The sequence below is a fragment of the Eublepharis macularius genome, chromosome 15 (assembly GCF_028583425.1).
Source record: "Eublepharis macularius isolate TG4126 chromosome 15, MPM_Emac_v1.0, whole genome shotgun sequence".
NCBI lineage: Eukaryota > Metazoa > Chordata > Lepidosauria > Squamata > Eublepharidae > Eublepharis > Eublepharis macularius.
Genome location: NC_072804.1, coordinates 31,103,470 through 31,128,305, shown reverse-complemented (window position 1 = coordinate 31,128,305; position 24,836 = coordinate 31,103,470). Strand labels below are relative to the sequence as shown.

Sequence of the window (24,836 nt, the reverse complement as noted above, 5' to 3'; positions counted from 1 at the left end):
GCACCCACTCAAGTGCAGCAATCTGCATATTTTGCATTGATTTAGTACCAAGCTTCAAAATTTGCGGAAGCTCTGAGGGAAAGACTCCAGCTTTTTCTTCAAAGCTCCTCACAGAGGGAGAGCATCCTTCCCCCAAGTCCCAAATAGACAAGATGGCAGGTGGCCTCTGACTGAATCATCTGTTTAAGAATAACCAAAACCAACAGCATATGGGTGTGGTGTCTGAGCAGTGAGTGAAAAGGAATTAGATCCAGAGGAGTTAGCCGTGTTAGTCTGTAGTAGCAAAATCAAAAAGAGTGCAGTAGCACCTTTAAGACTAACCAACTTTATTGTAGCATAAGCTTTCGAGAACCACAGTTCTCTTCGTCAGATGCAAGGGGGAGGGAGAAGGTCCACAACTGCTATTACTGGCAACTGCTATTACTGAAAAGGAATTGTTACTCATTCCTCTGAGCTTTCCCCTTACTCCTTTGGTTGCCTCTCTGGAAGGGACCAACAGTTTACCTATATGTAGCTTTTTTTTTCCTGAAGGGAGGAAGGGGAAACAATTTCTGTGGGGAAAAACATCACAGAGAGGGAGAGTTATGGCTCTCCCTTCCTTACACAAATATTACAGTCCAAATTGGGGGAGGGAGAAGGTCCACAACTGCTATTACTGGCTTTTTCTGGAAAGTGGGAGAATCAGTCATGAATCTGCTGCCATCTTGCTGAGCTGGCCCTCAGGAAAAGGAATCTTCGTAACAGCCAATGGTGAGAAAGGAGGTTATCGGAAAGGTAGAGGAAAGGCTGTGTTTACCAAATATATGAATCCTTGAGTGCTTGATGCCAAATATATTTACCCCATAGACACCTGGAAGGGAAAAGTAATAGCTGTGTATTTCCTTGACTTGCAGGAAAACTTGATTGGTGCCTTGCTGGCTATTTTTGGGCATCTGCTCATCAGCATTGCACTTAACCTTCAGGTAAGCATGAGAAGGCCAAAGGTTTGATTACGAAACTAGTCTTGTTATGACTGGCCACATGACCATCTTGTTGTTATCTTCCTTTCCTAGAAGTACAGCCATATCCGGCTGTCAGGTAGTAAAGACCACCGAGTCTACTTCAGGACCAAGACGTGGTGGTGCGGGCTCTTCCTGCTATTTCTAGGGGAGCTGGGAGTATTCTCTGCCTATGCCTTTGCACCTCTTTCCCTGATTGTGCCGCTTGGTGCTGTGTCAGTCATGGGTAAGTCGCTCTGTACTGTTTTATTTTCTTGATGAAAGCTAGCCTGGAGGGGAAAATGAGGAAGTGAGAGGCCCAGTATAAAAGCTTCTACTAGGAAAAGTTAAAATGCCTGACACTATAACCGGCGCTGAGTGTGGGTATGAAGGAAGGTATTGGTACACAGCTGTATTGTACCCCCATAGGTGATTCCTGTCAGTAAGCACTGGGCGGCTGAGGACTCAGATGACAGGAAGAACATGCATCTCTGGTTGTGTCCATAAAATGCCAGTTGCAGATATTTTCTGCTTCAGTTTGCCTTGGAGCCTTGCTGGGAAGGGAGAAGTTTAACCCTTCAATCTTCAGTGGGTTTTGGTGGATCCCTCACTCTGCAATTAGAATTTTAAAGGGCAGGGGGAAGCACATGCTTTAAAAATGTATTTTTTCCTCTCTAAAATGAATAGGGAAATGGAGTGGAGGTTGAAGGGTTAATTGTACTCTCCCTTCCTTGCACACATGCCAGGCAAATTGAGGCTGCATAGCCTACAGCTGCATTTTTTTAATGCAAGGTATGATCCTAAATTCATCTGTATGGGCCCTCTGTGTCAAAGGTGACTCCCCTCCTACTACCACAGCATTGCCAAGAGAGTTACGCTTCCCTGTAAGATATGAATGGCAACTATTCCTTTATATAGGAGAAATAAAAAGGTGCACTTAGGGATACCACTAAGGTCAGCCTAAGCTGGCTTCCTCTGTGTTGGGGACCCTCCAGGAAGGGCAGGTTGGAGAGCCCATCTGCAGAGTTAAATAAAACTGTCTTTTAAAGGTGTCATTGGACTCCTCTAACAAAATTTATTCCGCCTGGAGTTATAAGCAGGACTGCTTTCTAGGTTCTGCAGTTTGGTTATGCTAGGGTCTAAGAGTGGAATCTGGCTTTTAGAGAGAGGGAGAGATTCTGATAGTGTTTTCTGGACTGAGATATCTCTGTGTTCTCTCCATGCCCCTTACCCCATGTCATACTTTGAAAAGGGAAAAAAACCTCTCTTGGTTTCCATATGTGCCAGATGAGTGGTAGCTCTCCCTAGAGAGATGGCATGATATAGTGGTTAGAGTACCAGATTAGGATCTGGGAGACCCAAGTTCAAATCATGAGCCTCCCATGAAAGTTTGCTTTGTGACCTTGGGCCAGTCACAGACACCCAGCGTAACTTGGTTCACAGGGCTGATAAAATGGAGTAGAGGCACTTTGGGTCCCCATTGATGAGTAATGTGTAAATAAATAAATGCAGGTGGCTCATTCTGTAGTTTTCCACACACAACCCCTCTGGTGCCCCAGAGGTAGAGGGTGGAACACTGGCAGACTAAGGAGAGAACAGAAAGGGGTGGGTAAAGTCTGGGAGGCAAAACCTGGAGCCCCTTGCCCTCTCCCCTGTCCCCTTCCTGCAGCACGTTGGAAGTGAGGTGGGGCAGGAGTTAGGGAGATGGAAATATTGATGGAGGGTGAGCAACTGGTGCCCCTAGCCCTAGTTTCCTTTTGTGACAGCCCACCTTCATAACTATGTCTTTTTTATTTCCTTAGCAAGTGCAATTATAGGAATCATATTCATTAAGGAAAAATGGAAGCCCAGAGAGTTCTTGAGTAAGTCCCAGATGCATAATTTTATGTTTTTCTTGTTGCTTGTTTCTATATGTAATATTTTTTTTATGTGCAATGTATTTTTTTGCTTTGCTTTGCATCCTTCATTGAGCCCTTTATTGGTAATAACCAGTCAAACAGAGTTGCTTGCTGGCACTCTGCACTGGAAATCCCTGCTCTCCTGGCAAATGGCTGCTTTTTTCAGGTTCTCGCCTGCTGATTAGTCAGGAATGACCTTATGAGCTCAGGCATCTTTCATTTATTTGGAGAGGCAAAGTCTGTAAAAATTACTAGCTCACGCAAAGGGACTAGACCACCTTCATGTGTGATAGCTTCTGGGACTATTGGCAGCTTGAAAGAGGGAGGGGGAGAAAAGGGGAAATGCTCCTCCCATTTACAAAAGCTTCTTTGCCTGGTCATCTAGAGGTGATCTTTGCTCATCTCAGGAGAACATGCAAGTGGCAGTTCACAAGCCCAGCTTAAAACAGTGGCAGGCAGTTGGCAGGCAATGAGCCCATGGAACATCCTTCCTCCCCACTGGGTCCACTTCACCTAGATAAGAAACTTGTTGCCCAAGATGCTCCCGCTGCAGCAAGCACAGAGAAGACATTATAAGCAATATATGGACCGTGCTGTGGGTTTCCTGCAGTGTCCCTTAGCCTCCTAGGACACTAGACTGAGTTTTAGAATCCCTTGCAGCACCAATTCCCACACTAGTACATCCCCCACAGAAAGTGTTGAACAATTAAGCCATCATGTGGGATGCATTTGGCCCTGCAGCACTGAGCCCTCCTTCTCTCCCAATCCATGGCTTGATATCTTAACCCAAGAGGATTCCTTCATAGCCGCCCCGTAACATAGTCCTGAACACTCAATACTGGGTTCTGATTGACTGTCAAATGGGAACACGCTTATCTGGAAGGAAATATTTGCTAGGCTCTGCCCTAGTTTGCAAGGAGGGTGCATGCATATTGCTAGGAAGCTGACCAAGGTGGAAAATATGGAATATCATTTATTTTTTTTTGTTCAAGGACCTAACTACACAATACAATCCTTGAGTCAGGTCTAGGTCTGCCTCAAGGACTGTTGGATGTACACTTGTGAGTGGGGGTGTGCAGGGTGAGAAAGATTCGGTCTTCCTACTTTGGAATTTCTGAAACTTCCCACCCCAACACTTTTTTCACGCATTGGGTGAAATAAGCAGTGGCAGGACTTCCCGTGCTTCAGCTGTCCAGCGGGAGGGGGGATCCCCCGCGGGCCAGCTGACGCTTAAAGGGCCCTTTCCACGCTTCAGCCAGCCCGCAGGGGGGAATTCCCCCGCAGGCTAACTGAAGTGCAGAAAGGGCCCTTTAAACTTCAGCTGGCCTGTGGGGGGATCCCCCCATCAGCCAGCTGAAGCGCAGAAAGGGCTCTTTCCCTGCCGCTTGCAAGCAGCAGGGAAACAGCCTTTTAAACTTCAGCTGGCCGGCCCACAGGGGGGATCCCCCCAGCAGGCCAGCTGAAGTTTAAAGGGCCCTTTCCACGCTTCAGCTGGCCCACGGGGTGTATCCCCCCCGCAGGCCAGCTGAAGTTTAAAGGGCCCTTTCCATGCTTCAGCTGGCCCACAGGGTGGATCCCCCCAGCAGGCCAGCTGAAGTTTAAAGGGCCTTTCTGCGCTTCAACTGAAGCTCAGAAAGGCCCTTTAAACTTCAGCTGGCCTGTGGGGGGGATCCCCCCGCCAGCCAGCTGAAGCGCAGAAAGGGCGCTTTCCCTGCCGCTTGCAAGCGGCCCTCTGAACTTCAACTGGCCGATGAGGGGGATCCTTCTCCGCTGGTAAGCTGGAGCCAGCTGCAAGGTTTGAAAGTGCCCCAAAGCTTCCCAAAGTGACTCAAATCTCTTCAAGAAGCTTTGATTTGACACCTTGCATTTTAAAAAATGCAGCTGTAGGCTGTGCAGCATGCTGGGCCCAATTCGGAAATCCCAAATCTTTACAAATCAGGTCAGATTCAGGTATTTATCCCGAATCAGAAACATGAATCACACACCCCTACTTGTGAGTTCCCTGTTGAGAATCCAGTTTCTGGGGCCCTGTTTAGATGGGGGGGAGGGTTTCGTGTCTTCTTCGTGCTTCGTAATGTAGAATCACTGCCTAAGCCTTTTGTCCACCAGCATGGAGCTCTTGAAGCTCTTTGTTTTTGCTTTTTAAAGGCTAAGAATCTCAGGGATACAGAATCCATGCTGGAGTAAATGGTGTTAGCTATATGCAACCTGTTATTTTTCCTCTAGGGAGGAAGGGGAAATAGATGCCATGGGGAAAACACTGGGGGGTGGGATTAAATCTCCCCATACACACACCCCACAGTCCTTATCCAATTGGGGGAGAGGAAACTGCTGCCATTGTCTTTTTCTAACAAGTAGGAGATCCAGTCATAGATCTTCCACCATCTTTTTGAGTGGGCCCTCAGGAGAAAGGATCTTCGTAACAGCCAGTAGTAGGGAAGGAAGCTACCAGTGATAGGGAGAGAGGTTCTCTGATTAAAGTTCACATATTCCTCTTGCCTGGCTTTGTAATTGTTCTTGCCTGCTCTGTACCTCCCAACTAACCCACTAACACAGCCTTTCCTGTCCTCTTCCTGCCAAAGGACGCTACGTTTTATCCTTCGTAGGCTGTGGCTTGGCTGTTGTCGGGACGTATCTGCTGATAACCTTCGGGCCTAATAGTCATGAGACCATGACGGGGGAGAACATCACAAAACATTTAGTCAGCTGGCCGTTTCTCTTGTACACGGTAAGGGCCTCCCCCTCCGCCCTTCCCAACTGAAACAAGGCGCGCGCGCGTGCGCGCATGTGTGTGTAAAATGGTGTTGTCGTCTCCTACACAGAAGTGCACCCTCCTAAGCCCATTTGCTTCAATACAGTTCAGCTGCATCCATACGTAGTTGGATTGGCTTGTCCGTGCAGGATTATCCAGTGCAAATGATTGCTGGAGCACAATAATAGTGCAGTGTCCAGTGATGTGAGGAAGCAGCTTATGAAGGGTCTAACTCTGCGCTGCAGAGTATTCTGGGTTGTGTTCCAGGATGTGCCTTCATTGCACAGGGGGCACTGGCCTCACTTTTGTCTTCTGTGAACTGTGATGCAGAATATAAGGACGTAAGAAAAGCCCCCTGCTGGATCAGACCCGTAGGCCATCTAGTTCAGCATCATGTCTCACGCAGTAGCCAACCCTTTGCCCTAGAGGGCAAACAAACGGGGCATAGAGGCCAAGGCCTTCCCCTGATGTTGCCTCCTGGGGCTGGAATTTAGAGGCTTATTGCCTCTGAATGCAGAGGTTCCCTTTATTGCCTCTGAATGCCCTTTAGTCCATGGCTAGTAGCCACGGGTAGATCTAGCCTCCATGAATAATCCCCTTTTGAAGCTGTCTGTGGCTGTGGAGATCGCTGCATCCTCGGCCAGCGAATTCCACATTTTAATCACTTGTTGCATAGAGAAGTTTCAGGTGCGTAGCCGTGTTGGTCTGCAGCTGAAAAGCCAGATTCAAGTCCAGTATCACTTTACAGACCAACGAGATTTCCAGGGTATAAACGTTCAAGAGCCAAAGCTCTCTTTTGTCATGTAAAGAAGTATTTCCTTCACCCAATTTGTGGAGATCCTCCTGGAACTCTTCACAGTTGGCCTTGGTTTTTACCCTCCTGAATAATTTTGTTAAATTTAGTCTCTGCGCTGCTTACCCACAGTTCCAGATCCAGATTAATCCTCTCCTGAGATTCTGTGCTAGGCCCAGTGTCAAGGATCAGCACTGTGGGGCATCTGCTCACACCCATGTTGGCCTGTCTGCTTCCATCAAGAACGGGAGATCTCTCCCAAAGGCCCCTGCAATGCTGCCGAGGCCTCTGGGGGCAATCCCCCATGTGTGCTGATGGGGCATGGCCGTCACCAATGCCAACTGGAGTTGAGGAGGATGAAAGAGTCACACCCCACAAAAGCGATGTGCCTAGTTGGGGAGCGGGAGAGTGGAAATGAAGGACATCTTAGCCATGGGTCACTCAGAATCTGGAGCTAACCCTGGTTGCGCACTGCAGAGGATAATTGGCAGTAGTGGATCAGCAGTCTTTCAGGCAAGCTTGCTGATCTACTCAAAAAGAAACCCCTGATATAAATTTCTAAAAAACCCACCAGAGTTCTCGGTTACACAGCATGAAAACCACTGCCCCATAATAGATGATCTAGGGTACCCCTTTCTTGAGCTTGGCATGATTTTCAGTAAGGCCAGGCCCAAGAAGCTCCGCTGTACATTGCATGATCTACACTCCCAAGATCCTCTGCAACACTGCTGAGATGTTTTGGCGCAACTCTCAAATTTCATGCTACTTAATCGATATTCCTGAAAATTTGCTGCCCTTCTGGTTCCTTGCATGATAGGACCGGCTGTGATCTCTGGGCACCTTTTATTTGATGCACAGTGTGAAAAAGAACAATCTGTTCTTAGGAGGGGAAAGGAAAGGGGAAGATCCCATGTTTCTCACCATGGTGGGGAGCAGTCTTCAAGCTGCCTTCTCAATTATGGGTTGGTGGTATCAACTATAGATGCTGTCCTGGCTGGTAGGGCATAGTGAACATTTGTGCTGGTGCATTGTATGGGGAACTTGCCAAAGCTATCTGGCCAAGCCCTGTTGGAAAGGGGTTGTTCAGCTAGATGGATTTCTTAATCCAGTCTAGCTGGGTGGCTCTTGCATTCTTAGTACTGGGAATGGGTACAGTTGGGAAGGAGGTGAATTTCTACTGGTGAGAGTGATGTTAATGTTGGGTTTTTAAAATCTTGTTTCTTTTATTTATATGTATATAAATACTGGGACATTTTAGTAATGTTGTAAATTTTCAGGGGGGTGGAATCCAGTTCTGAGGTTGCTAGGGATCTAAGCCAGAAAAGCCCATCCTTTTTCTTCTGCAAAACAAACAGGGTCACTTGCAAAATGTAGACCGTTTTGACATAGTTACAGCCCTGCCTCATTTCTACTCTCATCTTTTTCTTAGCTGGTGGAGATTATCATCTTCTGCCTGCTGCTGTATTTCTACAAAGAGAGGAAAGCAAACTATATAGTTGTGATTCTTCTGTTGGTAGCGCTATTAGGTAAGTTTCACACTTGCACTTACTTTGCTGGGAATAGTTCCAAGATAGCAAGTCACTCAGTTTTCTAACTGTTGTATGCAACTAAAAGCATGTCTACATGTTTAGGTCAAACTGTGATCCCCAACGTGGTGCCATGGTGCAGACCAGACTATTTCCTGGGGCCCTCTTGATTCTTCCCAATAGCAGAGGGCCAGTCCTGGCTTTCCTCCAGCTCATTAGAACAAGAAGTGGTTTGAAAGAGCCTAGTCTATCACATTTTGGTTTGCAAGGAGCAGAGCCAGATACTAGTATTCTTGCATTGGAACTTCCCAACATTTTGTAATTGGTCCTGCGTCCCATGAGAGCCACTTTGTGATGGTGCCTGCTACCTTGCTCCCAAAATTCCAAGTTTGGGGAACCCTTGAGCTGTAAAAACAGAGCCAGACTGGATGAGGCCAACCATTTCATGCCTGGTTTCCCCCTACTGGATATTTGTTTTTAACAACAACAACAACAAAATCTTTGGCAGACCCATAGATCCAGAAGAGTTAGCCATGTTAGTCTGTAGTAGAGTCCAGTAGCACCTTTAAGACTAACCCACTATTGTAGCATAAGCTTTCGAGAACCACAGCTCTCTTTGTCAAAAAGTCTCGTCTTTCATGCTTTCCAGGGTCCATGACAGCCATCACAGTGAAGGCAGTTGCAGGCATGATTGCAGTTTCAATCCGAGGGAACCTGCAGCTGGGCTATCCTATTTTCTACATTATGGTGGTTTGCATGGTGGCAACAGCTGCCTTCCAGGCAACGTGAGTGCTTTAGAACTTCTTTTTCAAAAAGATCCATAGCTTACAATTGAAGGGCAGTGTAAGTGTAATTGAAATGAATTATACATCATCATCCTCAGTCTCAGTCTTTATTGCTTTAGCAAAAAGCCATTGCAACAATACAAGAGAAAAGTTTCTGGACCATTTTCACAGAAAGGATTAAAATACAGAATCATTATTTAAATATCTGATAATAAAAACTCTAATATCTGATAATATAAGCACCGTATAATCCCAAGGGTGATGACCCAGAGTTGAGCAATTAATGGGTCAGCATGTCTCATCATCTTTTTTCCTATTATGATGGCAGCAGCAAACCTTGACATTTGAAGAGTAATGAATTTGTTCCTATCTGCCAATGATAACACTAATTTCTCCTGGTCTGACTTTCCTGGGAGACAAGATAAATAAATTATACATTAAAAAAATATAAATCAGCCCTCAGGAGAAAAGAGGCGCTGATTGTGTTATTATTGCTTGGTTTGGCAGAAGGAGGCCTCTTAGGAGCTGTGAAGTTGTTTCCTGTTCCATGGCATAGGAGCCTGTTTTTGACAAACAGCTTCTTCTGCTTACAGCTGACTACAGGAAGATTTCCTTGCTTGATCTGGCTGAAAAGCGGTCCTTCTGGTTCAGTGCTTTGGCTCTGCTGGTGGCCAGTCAGATGCCACCTGAGAAGCTTGCTAGTAGAGTGGGAAGTGACCGTCCCTCTTGTTTGTTCTCAGCAGCTGATAAACTGCCTTTGCACATGGAGGCTCATTTATATCCTCGAGAAGGCTCTTTCGTATCTCTGATGGAAGTCTAAAATATTTTTTAAATTAAAAAAAATTATTCCGTAAAAAGAAAATGGGATACAGAGCTTTACAAATTCATCGATCCTTCTATAAACAATTCATATAGGTGTTACTAAATTCAGTTTATTATTCTAATGAACATAACATTCTGTTTATCGAACTTCTCTAACTTTTTACCATGCAACAGACAGGTTTGTTATTTCAAGGCGAAGAAACATCTAAAGGTGGACACGACAGAAATGTTTAAAAATTGTGAATATGGAGAAAGAATTGTTCACCTTCTACTAACACGAGTCCTGTTTGGGCAGTTGGTTCAGGACAATGGAGAACAAACGTATAATGCACACAATGTATAATTCACTGCTACAATGTATAATTCACTGCTACAAGCTGTGGTGACATCTACTGGTTTAGGTTTATTTCCTTGGTACGTTTTTCCAGGGGACCTCAGGAGGGCTTACTCCTCTCCTTCTGTTTATCCTTACAACAACCTGGTGAGGTAGGTTAGGCAAGGAAAAAGGCCCAAGAACACCCAATAAATTCATAGATAAATGGAAATTTGAATCTGGGTCTTCCAGGGCTCAATCTAACATTCCAACCATTGCACCATATTGACTTTGAATTGGCTGGAGCCTCCATGGGCTGCTTGTGAAATTCCCAGAGGAACCAGCATGGTAAATGGTTAGAATTCTGGAGGAGGAGACCAGTGTTTAAATGCCGTTTCTGGCATGAACCTTAGTGGGAGACCTTTTGCCAGTCCCTCTCGTGCAGTTAACCTCCTTCACGGGGTTGTTGTGAAAATAAAATGGAGGAGGGGAGAATGTTGCACACTGTCCTGAACTCTTTGAAGAAGGAATGGAGGGAAAATGTACTCAATAAATGTCCCAGGCGCTGCTGGAAACAGGATGCTGGACTAGATGTGTGATTTTGCAGGATTTTCTAGTTCTTAGAAGAGATGTTTCTTTATCCCATGGGTATGAATTGTATACCTTAGGCTTGGTGGAAGCAAGTGTATTCCTTGGGATACCGCCATGCCCCTGGGAGGACACTGAGTGTCTGGACTGTACAGCTCTTACTAGTTTATTTTAGAAAAATTGTATTCTGCCTGTCCTGAGCTGCTTGAGATGACTCACAATGGTAAAAAAGAAGATAGTTTCAAGTGGGTAGCTGTGTTGATCTGCCATAGAACGGCAAGATTCAAGTCCAGTAGCACTTTGGAGACCAACTACAATTCCAGGGTATAAGCTTTCAAGAGTTCCCTTCATCAAATACCGGATGAAGAATAATTCATGCCAATGGGAAAAAATCAATAAAACGAGTTAATAAAAATAGAGTTGCCTAAAATGATATTGATAAAACATTTCTCGGGCTAGGAGTAGGCCATAAAAGAAAATTAGGTTCTGCAAGGGTCCTTGTTAGCCAGTGGGATGATTTGCTACGAGCTGATATCAGAAGCCATTCTGCACTGCGGCAAAGTCAGGCAGCCGGTTTAGGTGGCAGATTTTGAATGCCCTTGAGGGTGTCAGATGGATCCTGTCTTTAGGGCAGAATCTACTGATAAGTTCTGTTGTTCAGGTCCCACTGAAGTGAGCAAGAACTGGGCAAGGACCCTGTTACTGATAGGAAAGCTCCCAATGCTTGGCCTGGCTTAGAGTCCTGCTAAAACTAGTAGGTGTTCATGAGCCCATTATAGTAGTATGGAGTCAAACGGCTCTCTCACTTCCAGAAACTTTCTCTGATGTTTTCACAACAGAAAACCCCGGGCCTTGAAGCTAAGTGACTCAACCTGAAATACATTGGGGAAGAGACAAGGCAATATAGAAGGAGCAAAATTCCCCTCCCACATGAATTCATACAGGACCGCACACCAAGGGGCTGTGGCTCTGTGGTAGAGCATGTGGTTTGCATGCCAAAGGTCCCAGATTCAGTCTGCACCATGTCCCGCTAAAAGGACTAGATAGTAGGTAATGTTAAATACCTCCACCTGAGACCCTGTAGATCCACTGCCAGTCACAGTAGTCAAGACTGACCTTGAAGAGATCAGTGATGTGATTCAGGACAGGGCAGCCTCATGTGTTCAAGTTTGCCAGTAAATGTTATGAATTGATGTGTTCCAACAGAGTCAATTTGTCTGTTGCCTGTTTTTTTTAAACTATAGATTTTTAACCCAAGCTTCACAGCTGTATGATGCATCCCAGATCGCCAGCGTAGGTTACATTTTGTCCACAACTGTAGCTGTTACTGCAGGTAATATCAATCAAACCATCTATCTATTAAATCTTCAAACATTTTTTAAAGAAGGGGGGAGATAAAATGAAACAAAATAGTTCATAAGTTTCAAGATCTCACAAAACCACTTCGTGAGATCTTGGCAGCCATTTTATATTGGCTAGGCAACTATCTCACACGAATCTGGCAGCCATTTTAAGTTGCCTAGCCAATATAAAATGGCTGCCAAGATCTCACGAAGTGGTCTCATGAGGTTTCAATAGGGTTGCCAGCTCCCAGTTGGAAAATTCCTGGAGATTTGGAAGAGGAGCCTGGAAAGGGCAGGGTTTGGAAAGGGGAGGGACTTCAGCTGGCTATAATACCGCAGAGTCCACCTTTTAAGGCAGCCATTTTCTCCAGGGAAACTGATCTCTGTCACCTGGAGATCAGTTGTAATTCTGAGACATCTCCAGCCACCACCTAGAGACTGGCAACCCTAGTAATCATGTATTCCATTTTGAAAAGGGGAGGGAGTAGTCAGGAAGGGATAATGGACAGGATAATGGGGGGACAGGATAGGAAGAACAAGATTCCCTTCCTCTGTGAGAAAATTATTAATGGAGCAGTTCACCAGAGCATGATGTAGTGGTTATACTGTTGGAGTAGGTCCTGGGAGACTCAGATTCGAATCCCCTCTCTGCTCCAAAGCTCACTAGGTGACCTTGGCCCAGTCACACAGTGTCCTCCTTTGCCTAACTTACTTCAGAAGGCTGTTGGTTGTGAAGATAAAATGGAAGAGGGGAAAACAAAGTTGCAAATGGCTTTGGGTCCCCACTGGGGAGAAAAACCGAGTATAAATAAATTGAAAATGTGTGGACGCCTGCCATGTAGGATTCCCATTGCCACTGCACTGAAATGGTAGTTGCAGCATCAATAGGGAAACTGCATAAGTCCATCATACACAATAACCACCTATGGGAATTATAGGGGGAGGGCCCACAAGGATGAAGTCAGCCCATCTGACCTGTGCATTTTAGTAGTGCCTGCCTATTAAATGTTCTGTCATCTTTTTCTTCTCTCTGGGTCAGGTGCAACTTTTTACTTGGACTTTACTGGGGAGGATGTCCTACATATATGTATGTTTGCCTTAGGGTAAGTTTACAGTATCGGGTCAAGCAAGACTGTGGGATAATGGCTTTGGAACTCTGGTTATCATCACCCCACTGAAGATCCCAGGTAGCCAGATTCGTAGCAGATCAAATTATTTGCAGGGTTTTTAAAATGTAGAATCTTTATCACCCACACTGTTAGCACATGATCTCTTGGCTTCCAACCACAAGCCTTAGAACACACATCACTGGGGGAAACTCGTCTGTAAACGGCATCAATCCTACCATCCTAGAAACTGACTGCAAGGACTCTGAGCAATAACATCGTCTGTAGAATCTGCAGCAATCAGTAAGATCCTGCATCAGTTGTCGTTTGGTCCCTCAGAAAAAATGTGGTGGCTCCATGTCTTTTGAATGCCAGAATCAAACTTTTCAGTTCATCCTCTATAGGCAGGCCTCTGTTCCCAGCTTATTTTAAAACAGCCATGCTTTTAAATAGCACTTGAAGTGTTAAATTATTACAAGCTGGGGGCCTATGAGGAATTGCAAGGGAGACATTTTGGAAACACCCCCCCCCCCCAAGAAAATCTACCCCTCCAGGCTTCTATATGTATTCAAAGCCTTGATTTCCACCCCCCCCCCCCTTCAGTTCTTTACCTTTACACTCCGAGTCACTCAATCTTCTGTTTCTTCTGGAGCATTTTCAACCCTCACAAACCTGATTCCCCTCCCCACTCCACTTTGGTTAATTTACAAAGTCCATATTTTCCTGCATAACTGGGAGCCTCCCAACTAGACGGGGACTCCTGTGTTGTCAGGGCGGGATGCAGTTTAGATATAGTGATCTCTGTCTGTATATATGCTAGTTTGAAGACAGGTTCAAATCCCCAGTCTGCCATGCAGGCTCGCTGGGTGACCTTGGGCCAGTCACAACCTCAGCCTAATTACCTCACATGGCCGTTGTGATAACAAAATGGAGGAAAACAGAGTAATGTAAGCCGCTTTGCGTCCCCATTGGGAAAAAGCAGGGTTTAAATGAAGTAAATAAATAAAATGAGGGGAGCAAAAAAATGATACAAGGAACAGAATTCAGTGGCTCTTGTCTCTCTAACCTTTTAAAAACAAGTTTGTGGTCTTTAGGATTGATAATGTCACCTTGAAAGCATGTGGGTGGGGTGGGGGGGTGACCAGTCATATCTCTGGTGCCAGAAAAGTCAGCGGGTGCTTCTGTGTGAAGAATTTGCTTTTCAAATGGAGCGAGGATTTTTTCCAGAACATTCACAGATTGACATCCTCCCACCATTCTCCTTCCTTGCTTAACCCCAGTATTTTCCAGTCCTGATTTGCTGCCTGACTGTTTGGGAAAGATTGGAATCAGAGCAGTTTTGCCCGCGGTGTGGAAGGTGTGGATTTTCAAACCTCCCCACGTGCATCACCTTCTGCCCTGGCATTCTCCCCTGCACCCCCGCAGCAGGCTTTCTCCTAGCTTTGCTATAGGTTGTAGGTATATCACTATAGTATGTTCAGAGGACAGAGCCGACTGAGAGGAGGCAGGAGCCGGCCACAGAAGATATACTATGCAGCCGGACCAGAGGGAAGACTGCGAATCTGCAGTCCGCTCCCAAGCCCCGCCCCCCCAGTCCGATCCCTGCCGCCCGTGATTGGGAGGCAGGGATTTGAACCGATTGCTGGCCGAGCCCTCAAGATGGCGGCTGCCACGCTTCACCCTCCACGCCCGCTGGCAGCAACCTGGCCCCAGGTGAGTCTGAGGCCTCTGAATCCTAACAGTATGGCAATATACCCAATATTTACAAAAAAGGGGGGCAAAAAGCAGTCTGGCAGTGGAGGGATACCACAGATAATGCCTCTGCATTTGTAATAGCGGTAAATGCACAATGAGAAAGTGTCCCAGTGTGGAAGCCACCAGAGGCTTCAGTAGTTGATATGGCTCTTTGCCCCTCCCTACACCTAGTGGCAGCAGAATAAAAACAGATTATGAAATTTATGCAGTTTGCAGAATTCAGATCTCCTTACAGAATTGTTATTTCTTTTCCTTGTTGCATTACCACACTTTATGTGGTTAAGGAAAACCTTGTGTGTGTGTGTGTGTGTATGTGTATGTATGTGCTGAAAGGAAAGGAACATGAGAAACAGCAAGTTCCTCCATGACATAAATTTGATTTTGCGTTATGCTGCTGCTTCTGCATTCACTTTGCAGAACTATTTTTCTCTCCTTCCTTCATTTTCTCTTTCTCTTTTCAGGTGTCTCATTGCATTTTTAGGAGTCTTCTTGATCACTAGAAACAAGAGGAAATCTATCCTTTTTGAACCTTACATCTCCATGGATGCTATGCCAGGTAATGCTTAAAAATCCATCCTATTATGGGGCCTATTAAAACTCACAAGTTATTATAAATGTCAGTCCTCCACTCCCTTCTGCAGGTATTTTTAATTTTGTACTAGCAAAAAGTTCATCAAATGTGACAAGCTGGTAGAGGGAAAAGGCCATTGCCATAGGCAAAACCAGGAACAGGCCAGGCTTGTAGGGTTCCCAATACTGCCTAGGCAAATGCTGGAAGATTTATGTGCCTAGGGATGGCGGAGTTTGAGGAGGATGTGATACCAATTCCAGGGGATTCTCCAGGAATTTCCCTTAAGCTCTATCATAAAGACCACTGAGACTAGAGGAAATTCCTAGAGCATCAGTGTGGCAGCTATTTTTAATCCCACTCTTCAATTTCCTAAGGTAGGGAGAGTGTGGGTCTGTGAGTTCCCCACTGGGCCTGGGCAATTGGGAACCCTACAGGCCAGTTTGGTGTAGTGGTTAAGAGTGTGGGACTCGAATCTGGAGAGCCGGGTTTGATTCCCCACTCCTCCACTTGAAGCCAGCTGGGTGACCTTGGGTCAGTCACGGCTTCTAGGAGCTCTCTCAACCCCACCCACCTCACAGGGTGTTTGTTGTGGGGATAATAATAACATACTTTGTAAACCGCTCTGAGTGGGCATTCAGTTGTCCTGAAGGGCAGTATATAAATTGAATGTTACTGTTATTTTCAAAACTTGTCCCTGTGATACCCTCCAAACAAAATCTATTTTCAGGTCCTGAGCAGGAGGTATAAAAACCTGCTCCCTACCTGCAACCCAGACATGGCTTTACCATTTCTCTCTTCACCATCTTGACTCCTGTGGGTTTGGGGGCGGAATGGGGAATGACATTCAGAAACATATTACTTTCTTCTCACAACCCTGGATTTGTTTTCAGAAGGAATAGGTTATTTGTACTGTGGACTTTCCCAGATGAATGGGTAGGGGGAGGAGGCTTGGAGGGAAGGTGTCCTGGAATTCAGCATTCTAGTTAGCCAAGCTCAATGAGTGACCAGAGGAGGGAAGCATAGGGGGGCAGCCATTAGTGATGTCATGCCTCTCTAGGAATTGTCAAAAATGCTATGGCAAAACTGATTTCTCCTGGAAGTGATGCATGACCTCTCTAGGAATCACCGAAAACTTTACCATAGAGTTTCTGGCAATTCGTGGAGAGGTGTGATGTCATCAAGGTTTTCCCTGGAAGTGACAACATGCTGTTGGCCTAATGGCCTTAAAAAAATTCTCCTGCCACTGCTCCAAATTGTAGGGGGAAACAAGAGGTGCAGAGGGACTCCCTGTTGGGGGACAGACAAGTCAATGCTGAACACAACAGCATTTACATATATAAGTATTTATAAAATCAGGACATTCAGTTTCAGATTATTCTGATTTTTAACAGTTGCTTCTTCTTCCTGGGTTATTCTAGGAATGGTAGTTCTGTGAAGAGAGCTTATTTCCTTAACACCTGACAACCATACAGTTCCAAGAATTCTTTTCAGGGAGTCATTTTTGTTAAAACTGTATAAAGCCAATGTATGTTTGAGATGTAGCCAGACCTAGCACTCAGCCGTTTTCTTGCAAATCATTTTCAAAAAGTTATGACTACGGAGCTGAAATTGAATCCTGACAAGATGGGTAGGGAAGCAGTAGTTCTGAATGAGATTGACTTGCTAACTCTAGAGGAGTTTCAATGTCATTAACTAATCCAGTGCAGAGTCTGGGCGGAGCTCTTTGGATTTAACATGGTGGAGAGAAAAACAGGTGGGAACAGCTGCAGAGAGCACCTTCCTTCATCTTGGTTTTGACAATGAATGTTTCTCAGCCTTTCAGGAGGCATGTAAAAGATGTGTTGTTTGAGAAGGACTTTTGTGGAAAACTTTGGAATTTAACCATTCTCTGTGGGCAATATAGTCAGGTAAACTGCTGTTCTGTTGAATATTTGAAACATCATTCTTAGTGTGGTGTGCAAGTTTTATGTGCTGCAGGCTGTCCTGTTCTGTATGGAAGGGCAGAATGTGGGGGGCGCAGAGAGTAGAACTTCGGGCTACTGGAATCTCTAGATACTGACAGTGGAGATCCTGGCCTGTGGCATGTCAGCTGTTGACTCATGGCTTTGTTCTTTCCCCATTTTTAAGGCATGCAGAATTTGCATGACAATGGAACCGCAGTTCAACCTGACCTCAGACCTTCCTTTTCTTACGGTGCGCTGGAGAACAACGATGCCATCTCTGAGATCTACGCTCCTGCTACATTACCTATAGTCCAAGAACAGCATGGCTCCAAAGGAGCACCTATCCCTCCCTACCGAGTCATGGAGCACAGCAAAGGAGAGTGAACACTCTCGAAAGGACTGGCGTAATGCTTGCAAACTGTGTGTTTTAATTTATCTTTTTCTTTTTTGCTCTACTGGAAAAACAAAAATCAGCTGAACTGTGGTTTAAATAAGTATCAAATGTTTTCCTTCCAGTTGTGTTAACTAAGGTTTCTTTACTAGTGTAGACTGAAGCATTCCTCTATAAGCTGAACAGTGTCCTTCTTTTAGGAATGTGAGATGCTACACGGAACAAAATGCAAAAGGTGATATCAAACTGCAGGGCAGTAATGCTGAATTTTAATTATATGTCACCTTACTCTGAAGTTAAACACACACACATTTGCCCCATGTGAATGTATTTTGTGTTCATACACCCCTTCCCTCTAGGCACAGACCCTTTAACCTGAAGCAGATCGCCACGTGTGAATTCTTGTGCAAGCTGTCCTGCTCATGTGATCCACCAGCTGCTTCATATTTCAAGAAGAAAACCTGCAGAGCTTTGAAGCGTAAGGATTACAATAAGAAGGAACGATGGGGTTTTGTTCTTGTTCCCCTCCAGCACTGAGCTGGTCTCTTACCATCTCTGTTGCAGTGGAAGTCAGTAGTCTGCAAAAGTCCTTAAAAATACATTCTCTCCTGCCCCCACATGGACTAGGAGTTTGGTAGTTGCTACCTATTGAAGTAAATGGAAGAACCATGATTGTAAGAGAGACTCATGAAGAGAGGGTCTGGCACTTTTTAAATCAAGGCATGCCACGGGTCATTTAGCTGTTAGAAAACCCAGATATTCAAGATCCCTTGAATCTACAAGGATTTTAAAACATTTGCACCTAAACCATCTATGCTTTCTGTATTGGCTGCATTATGAAACCCCTAATTATTATGATTCCCTCTCCACTGATTTCTATGGAGGGGTGCGACTCTATGGAGTCCAGGCTTTTTGGCAAGTTGATGGAATTGAAACAGATTTTTTTTCTCAAATTGTTCTTGCCGCATCTCAGCTGTGAACATGGAGTCCTGTAGCTCTGAACCAAAAAAATGTTGTTTATACTTACGTCCCATTGAAATCAGTGGCTCAAGTAAGTTGTATCCTTCATTAGACGTAGGAGTTGAAAAACGGGGTAGGGGGCATGTGTGCCCGGACCACTTCTTCTAATGAATTTGCAGTAAGACTCGGATGGTGCAGATGCCGATAGGTGTCGCTGACTCTCCTTTGGTCTGTTACCTTTGCTAATGCCTGAGATTTGGGTCTTTTTAGCAAGATGACATTAATTCTTGGACTAATACTGCAGGGTCATGAACATTACTGGGCTAATGGTGAACACTGACTAAGCACCCTTGGCTTGGGGGACCCCCCCCCAAAGTTGGTTTTAGCTCGTTTCTGAACTATGCAAAATGTGCTCCGAGGAGGCGAGAGTGTGTGGGGAGGAACAGGCTTTTGAATCTCCTTGTGGCCATTATTAATTCAGGAGGCTGTTTTTCTCTTGGTACAAATGTGCTGAAGACCTCTGCTGTTTATAACCACAAAACGGCATCTGTTTTAAACTTCCTCCTCCCACCACAGAATATTGTGCCTCTCATTCATCTGTTTCTGGGCTGGAGTCCCAAGCGGCCCTTTGTACTAATGGATTGCACTTTGTGTTATTTATTTTGATGGTTTCTTACCTGGTATTTATAAAACGGGAACCATTCAGTTGCATGTAGTTTGCACTTCTTGATTGTTTGTTTTGAGAGGTAGGCAGAAAGAATGTTTGCAGATGCAGGGTTCTCCCCCCCCCCCTTCCCGTTCTGGTTTTTTGGTGGTCCTGCGGTCTGGTCTTTTAAATCTTCCATTCCCCATATTATGGGCCTTTCAGGTATACACCCTGCCATTTCAGAATGGGAACAAACAAAGGTGGTTAGTTCCCGCTTCTGAGGAGCCCTGTGGGGAGAGCAGTATGTCACTAGATCATTTTAAAAGCCCTCTAGAACTTCCCCAGAATGACGGTTAAACGTTTGAAAATAACTTTATGGCAAGGCCTTTCTTTCCCCTTAGCAGATCATGAGGGTAAAAAGAAGCTTTCACAGTGCCCTGAGAACTGAAGGAAATTTCCTACAGCTCTTGCATTAAGATGTCTTAAAAGTCTGTTGACTTCCTTTTCTGATTTGTAGTACATATAAACACTGTTTTGCACAGTGCAAAGAGACACCTTGTGCTTCTTGTCAAAAAGACTTTTCTACCTGTTTGTAACAGATTCCAGGGCATTTCATTGTTTCCAGGGTTGCCTTAAAATGTATTCATGTGAATGCAGCAAATACCTTTCTTCAGGAAATGAATACTCAAATTGCCCTAGCCTCTGCCACCAACGCTCAGTGGGGAGGGATGCATGTAGCAGAAGGTGGAGGCCTTCAGGATTATCAGGGAGAGAGGAGACCGGTTGCTTCCACACTGAATTTTAGTGCTGCTTTCCCCACAAACCACATCAGTTTTGTTTGGTATTTGCTTTGATTCCATGTGCCGTTGTCTTATAATTGTCTACCTTCTGGATTTTTCTCAAACCTGCTTTAGTTTGAGAAATGTTTGGTTACCGTGTGGATGGGAAGATGTGGGTTTCTGCACCTCCCTGTCCACATCCAACACCGTTTTCCCTTTACCTGCCATGGGTGGGTTTTGTACACTTTTTTCTTTCTATAGTGTCATGGCTATAGTGTCATGACACTGTAGCAATCTTTCTGCTACTGAGTTTTGTTTTTCAAGCTGACAGAAATCACTCTGATAGGAATGGGGTGTGTGCAAGGAGATGTGTGTACAGTGTTGTCAAGTCACAGCTGACTTATGACAACCCCAGGAAGGGGCTGTCAAGGCCAGTGAGAAGCAGAGGTGGCTTGCCGATGTCTTCCTCTGCAGAGTCTTCCTTCGTGGTCTCCCATCTAAGTACCAACCCTGCTTAGCTTCTGTCTGATGAAATTGGGTTATACCATGCTGCCTTCCCTTTCATACAAAGAGATACTGCAGAGAACGTCTTTGTGTGGAGTGGGAATTGCCTCATTGTGGAAGCAACCATTCCGTGAAAGGGTTTCTGTTTTTAGTGCTTTGGGGTCACCGATGATCAAAATGAAGAGCCCTGAAGTCCTTAGAAGATCCCTAGCCCACAAAAGCTTACGCTGCTGTAAATCTGTTAGTCCTTCCCCCCTTTTTGCAACAGATTCACTGGAATTTGTAGTACCTAGATTCCGTAGCTGTTCTGAGCAGTTTTAGGGCATGGTAAACATGGCAGGGAATGGCTACAGTTTTTCCTCACTTTAGCTTCTGTTTTGTCTCCTTGGTCCAAACCTTTTTCTTCCCTGAACTCTGTCTGCAAAGGGCAAGGATGGAGAGAAGACAGGTTGCCAGATCTCACTTTGGGTACAGCTTAGAGGCTAAAGTAAACCTAATCTGCTCATGGATTTCTGAACAAAATAGCTGTAAGGATAGTCTTTGCCATTCTACTACCCCTTGGCTAGTTTTGTGATTTAATCACACACACACACACACACCCATGTGAGAGAAACATATTTCCATGGTACTGCAACTGAGGAGAATAGTAGCTCTTCTCTGTCTATCAGTCCTCCGTATACATCTATTTAATATGTAGAATGTGATACCTAGAAGTAGCTTGGAACAAGAAGAGAAGCAAGACCCTTTTGATCATGGCAGGAACACATCTGATCTCTGGTTTGTTTTAGAACTCTCAAAGTCTTGTCTAGGAAGAGGGCTGACAATGTTAAACCATTTTATTTTCAGGATCATGGCCTCACAGAAAAACTCCACACTGTTAGATAGATCAGATGTTGGCTGGTTGTACTGTCTGAAAGCTTTTATGTTAGTATGTGTTAATAAACTGAATTTTATGGTATACCCAACAAAGGTCCTTGTTCATTGATAATTTCACTCATGAAGCTGGCTTTAAAGGGAAGGAGATTAAAGGCTAAAGGCAAGTGGAACTGGAGAATTTAGTTGAAACTAAGTGAAGTGGTGTGCCAGACAGCAGGTAAAAAAGCTTCAATCCATTTTGGGGAGATATGTGGCATGCAGAACTGATGTACTGTAAAAAAATTGCAGTGGAGAATTGGGATATGGTTTTAATATTTCTTTCGCCTGCCTGTTGTCCATGGCAATAGCCCTATCAGGCTTTTTTGTTGTTGTTGCTCCTGCCACTTTAATAAATTGGGGTTCAATCATATGAGAGGCACAACAAAGTAAAAATACATGAAATAGTTTGTTGCCAAGCCAACATTGGTATTCTCCTAGCTTCCCTGAATCCTTTCTGACTCCTGCTGCCTGCAGTTCCTTCCTTCTAGTCATCAGGAATCCTCTAAAAACTCCCATCCTCCATGTTCCTATAAGGATGTGTCTCTAAATTATAACGATCGCTACAGCTCCCACCCCAAAACATCTGGACTCAGCAGAAGTAAGCCCTGTTTGGTGTGATGGTGGGGAGAAAACTGGCAGGTAGCGTTGGCAAGTACACAGGTGTAAAAGCAGTTAAAGCACTATCTTCTCTTGCCAGTACTCTTCAGTATGCATGCGAGGGCAACCTTTGTGATCTTGGCAAAGACGTGATTGGGAATGCACAGTTGTTGAAGCATGATAACCAGTTCACTCTTTTAGAGTGAATAAAAATATAATTCCAGTAGGAAACAAAAGAACAGGCTGAGGTGTGCCCTGCATAAATTAACAGGAAAATGGAAGTGGATACAAAGACTTGAGCTATGCATGATACAATATGTCATTTTAATGTATACTTTTCATAGTGCAGTCCTCCTAAGAGGAATTGCATCCTTTTAGGTCCATTGACTTCAATGAACTCAGAACGGTGTAACTCTGCTAAGAAATTTTACAAGAGTTGAATATATTTGTGAAATGGAACGGATCATAGACTTGGAATGCTGCCAACACAATTTGACTAGGTACTTGCCAGCATAAACACTGGCCATATGGATTTTATTCCAGAGATGTAAACATAAGCTGACCTGGAGAAAAAATTTCATTTCATATTTGAGTACTAAAACATTGGGTGGGTGGGGGAGAGCACTTGAAGCCATCTGCTGTTTTAGTTGATAGCTGAAGGAAAAGATAGAAAGATACAGAAATTGCTGCACATTTGAACTCGTCCATAGGTATGCTTTAGGCAATGGTACTGACTTTAAAAGAGCATCTAATTTGAAATGCCTGTTTGGTTTTTTTTTAAAAAAGGTATCAATTCATTTGCTGTTTTCACCATTCACAATAGCTGTTGAGAAACAGCACTTCCCTGCATATATTAGATGATCTCATGCATCTACCTCTATGATGGAAACAAGAACCTTTTAGGAAGTCTTTAAATTCAGAGCTGCTTTAAGTGCAAAAAAATGCCCCAGAAAGAATTCTCCCTTTAACATAAGTCTGAAAACCTTAAGTAAATACAAAGCTTATCTTAAATCAAATTGAAGCTGATTGCATCCTCACTAAGAATGTTGTGTGCATGTGTATGTGCCATACACATAGCAGGAAAGTTTCCTAGAGGGATACAGAGCAAAATGATGCCGTAGAGTCTACCCTCCAGAGCTGCCATTTTCTCCAGAGGAACTGATCTCTCTAATCTGGAGATCAGTTGTAATTCCAGGAGAACTCAAGGCCCCACCTGGAGGTGGGCAACCCTATACTAGTACATTATGCTTACTACCGGTGCTTATAAGCATGGCTTGCTACTGGTTAAAATCTGTTGTGACCATGCAATTACTAGGGGGGGGGGGCGGGGAGAGTAGCACATTCTGGACAAACTTGTTTCTTGGTTGTTCATCTACTTGGTATTTATTTGTCTTTATTTACTTCCTTTATATCTGACCCAGTGCCTCCATTTCATTCTTACCTTCTCCCTGTGCTTAGTGTAGCCAACCCCCAGGTGGTGGCTGGAGATCTCCTGGAATTACAACTGATCTCCAGGCAGCAGAGATCAATTCTTCTGGTGAAAATGGCTGTTTTGGAAGGTGGATTCTGTGGCATTATACCCCACTGAGGCCCACTGCCTTGTCAAACTCCAGCCTCCCCATGTGCCACCTCCCAAATCTCCAGGAATTTCCCAACCTGGTGCTGGCAACACTAGTTGAGAGTTTTGCTTGAAGGAGGGGCATCCACTTAAATCTGTCTCTTCTGCTTCTCAGGGTCACTTCACTTTTCTCCTAAGTGGAAGTAGAGAGATTTGAGGGGACACCTCTTCTTACAAGAAGGGGGCTTCTTTTTGGCAAGCACATACTTAATTTTTTTAAAATTTATTTATTCACATTTGTAGCCCACCTTTTTCACTTGAGACTCAAAGTAAATTACGCAGGATCCACAGGACAAGAAACCCAACATCAATATTATTAAGACTGCAGAAAATTGACACCAAGCAGAAATCTGAAAAACAGAGCTGAGGCAAAGCGTAAGTATGAACATATGCTAAATGATGCATAGGATCGTACTTGCAACAACAAATATGACATACAAGGGCTTGTTTTGTTTTGTTACAGTACTTACTGGTATGGATTACCAGCATCTTTTTTCAGGGCTTTCCCAAGTCATGAGGGAGGTAATTGGTGGAAATTGGCAGAGCCTTGTATATGATTACTGGCATCTCTTTAAAAAAGCAAACAAAAAAGCACTAGTTCATACTATACACGGTAGTATAGTCTTCAATACCTATCCCTTTATTATTGCATTTTTTCTGTGTAGCTGTAGTATTGTGTGTTCTGCAGGACAAAATGTACCCAATGTACAAGTGGATGTTCCTGAGGGAAGGCTGAATTAGTGACAAACCACAAGTGACAAAAGGCACAGATTGGACACTTGTCTGCTTCCCTCAAGTTTTGATGGGAAATGTAGGCAGCTTGGCAGAATGTTGGACAAGTGACAGTTGAAGTCCATTGGACAGCAGTCAGAGAGCGAAGCTGCGAGACCAGGATGCCTACATTTCCCATCAAAACTTGAGGGAAGCAGACAAGTGTCCAATCTGTGCCTTTTGTCACTTGTGGTTCTGCTCTTAGTGATGGTTTATGGCATTCTTGTCCATCTGGACTAAATCTTATATGAGACACAGTGACTTTGTGATTATTTCACTGTATACCCCTCATAGTTCCATATATGTCAGAGATGCTTTAGGCTCATCCTGCATTGGGCAGAGGGTTGGACTAGAAGGTCTGTATGGCCCCTTCCAACTCTGTGATTCTGTGATATACCACCCCATTGCCACCTTTCTTGCAGAAGCTTTGCCTTGGCACACTAAACATTAAGCTTGGATCTGAACACTGGGTGAAGAGATCCC

At 44.5% G+C, this 24,836-nt stretch overlaps 1 protein-coding gene across 2 annotated transcripts in view; it reads left to right on the top strand.

Moving 5' to 3' along the window:
- Positions 1 to 21,421, top strand: part of NIPAL3 (NIPA like domain containing 3) — a 28,834-nt gene extending 7,413 nt beyond the window's left edge. The window contains exons 3-12 of one of the 2 annotated variants that reach the window (XM_054999870.1): positions 894 to 962; positions 1,053 to 1,224; positions 2,780 to 2,839; positions 5,482 to 5,603; positions 7,850 to 7,946; positions 8,596 to 8,731; positions 11,699 to 11,787; positions 12,837 to 12,900; positions 15,120 to 15,214; positions 17,357 to 21,421. In XM_054999870.1, the coding sequence (XP_054855845.1) occupies positions 894 to 962; positions 1,053 to 1,224; positions 2,780 to 2,839; positions 5,482 to 5,603; positions 7,850 to 7,946; positions 8,596 to 8,731; positions 11,699 to 11,787; positions 12,837 to 12,900; positions 15,120 to 15,214; positions 17,357 to 17,556 (1,104 nt within the window). In that variant the 3' untranslated portion in view covers positions 17,557 to 21,421. Of the gene's footprint in view, positions 1 to 893; positions 963 to 1,052; positions 1,225 to 2,779; positions 2,840 to 5,457; positions 5,604 to 7,849; positions 7,947 to 8,595; positions 8,732 to 11,698; positions 11,788 to 12,836; positions 12,901 to 15,119; positions 15,215 to 17,356 lie in introns of both variants that reach the window. The other variant, XM_054999869.1, reaches the window with a different exon arrangement.
- The last annotated feature ends 3,415 nt before the right edge of the window (positions 21,422 to 24,836 follow it).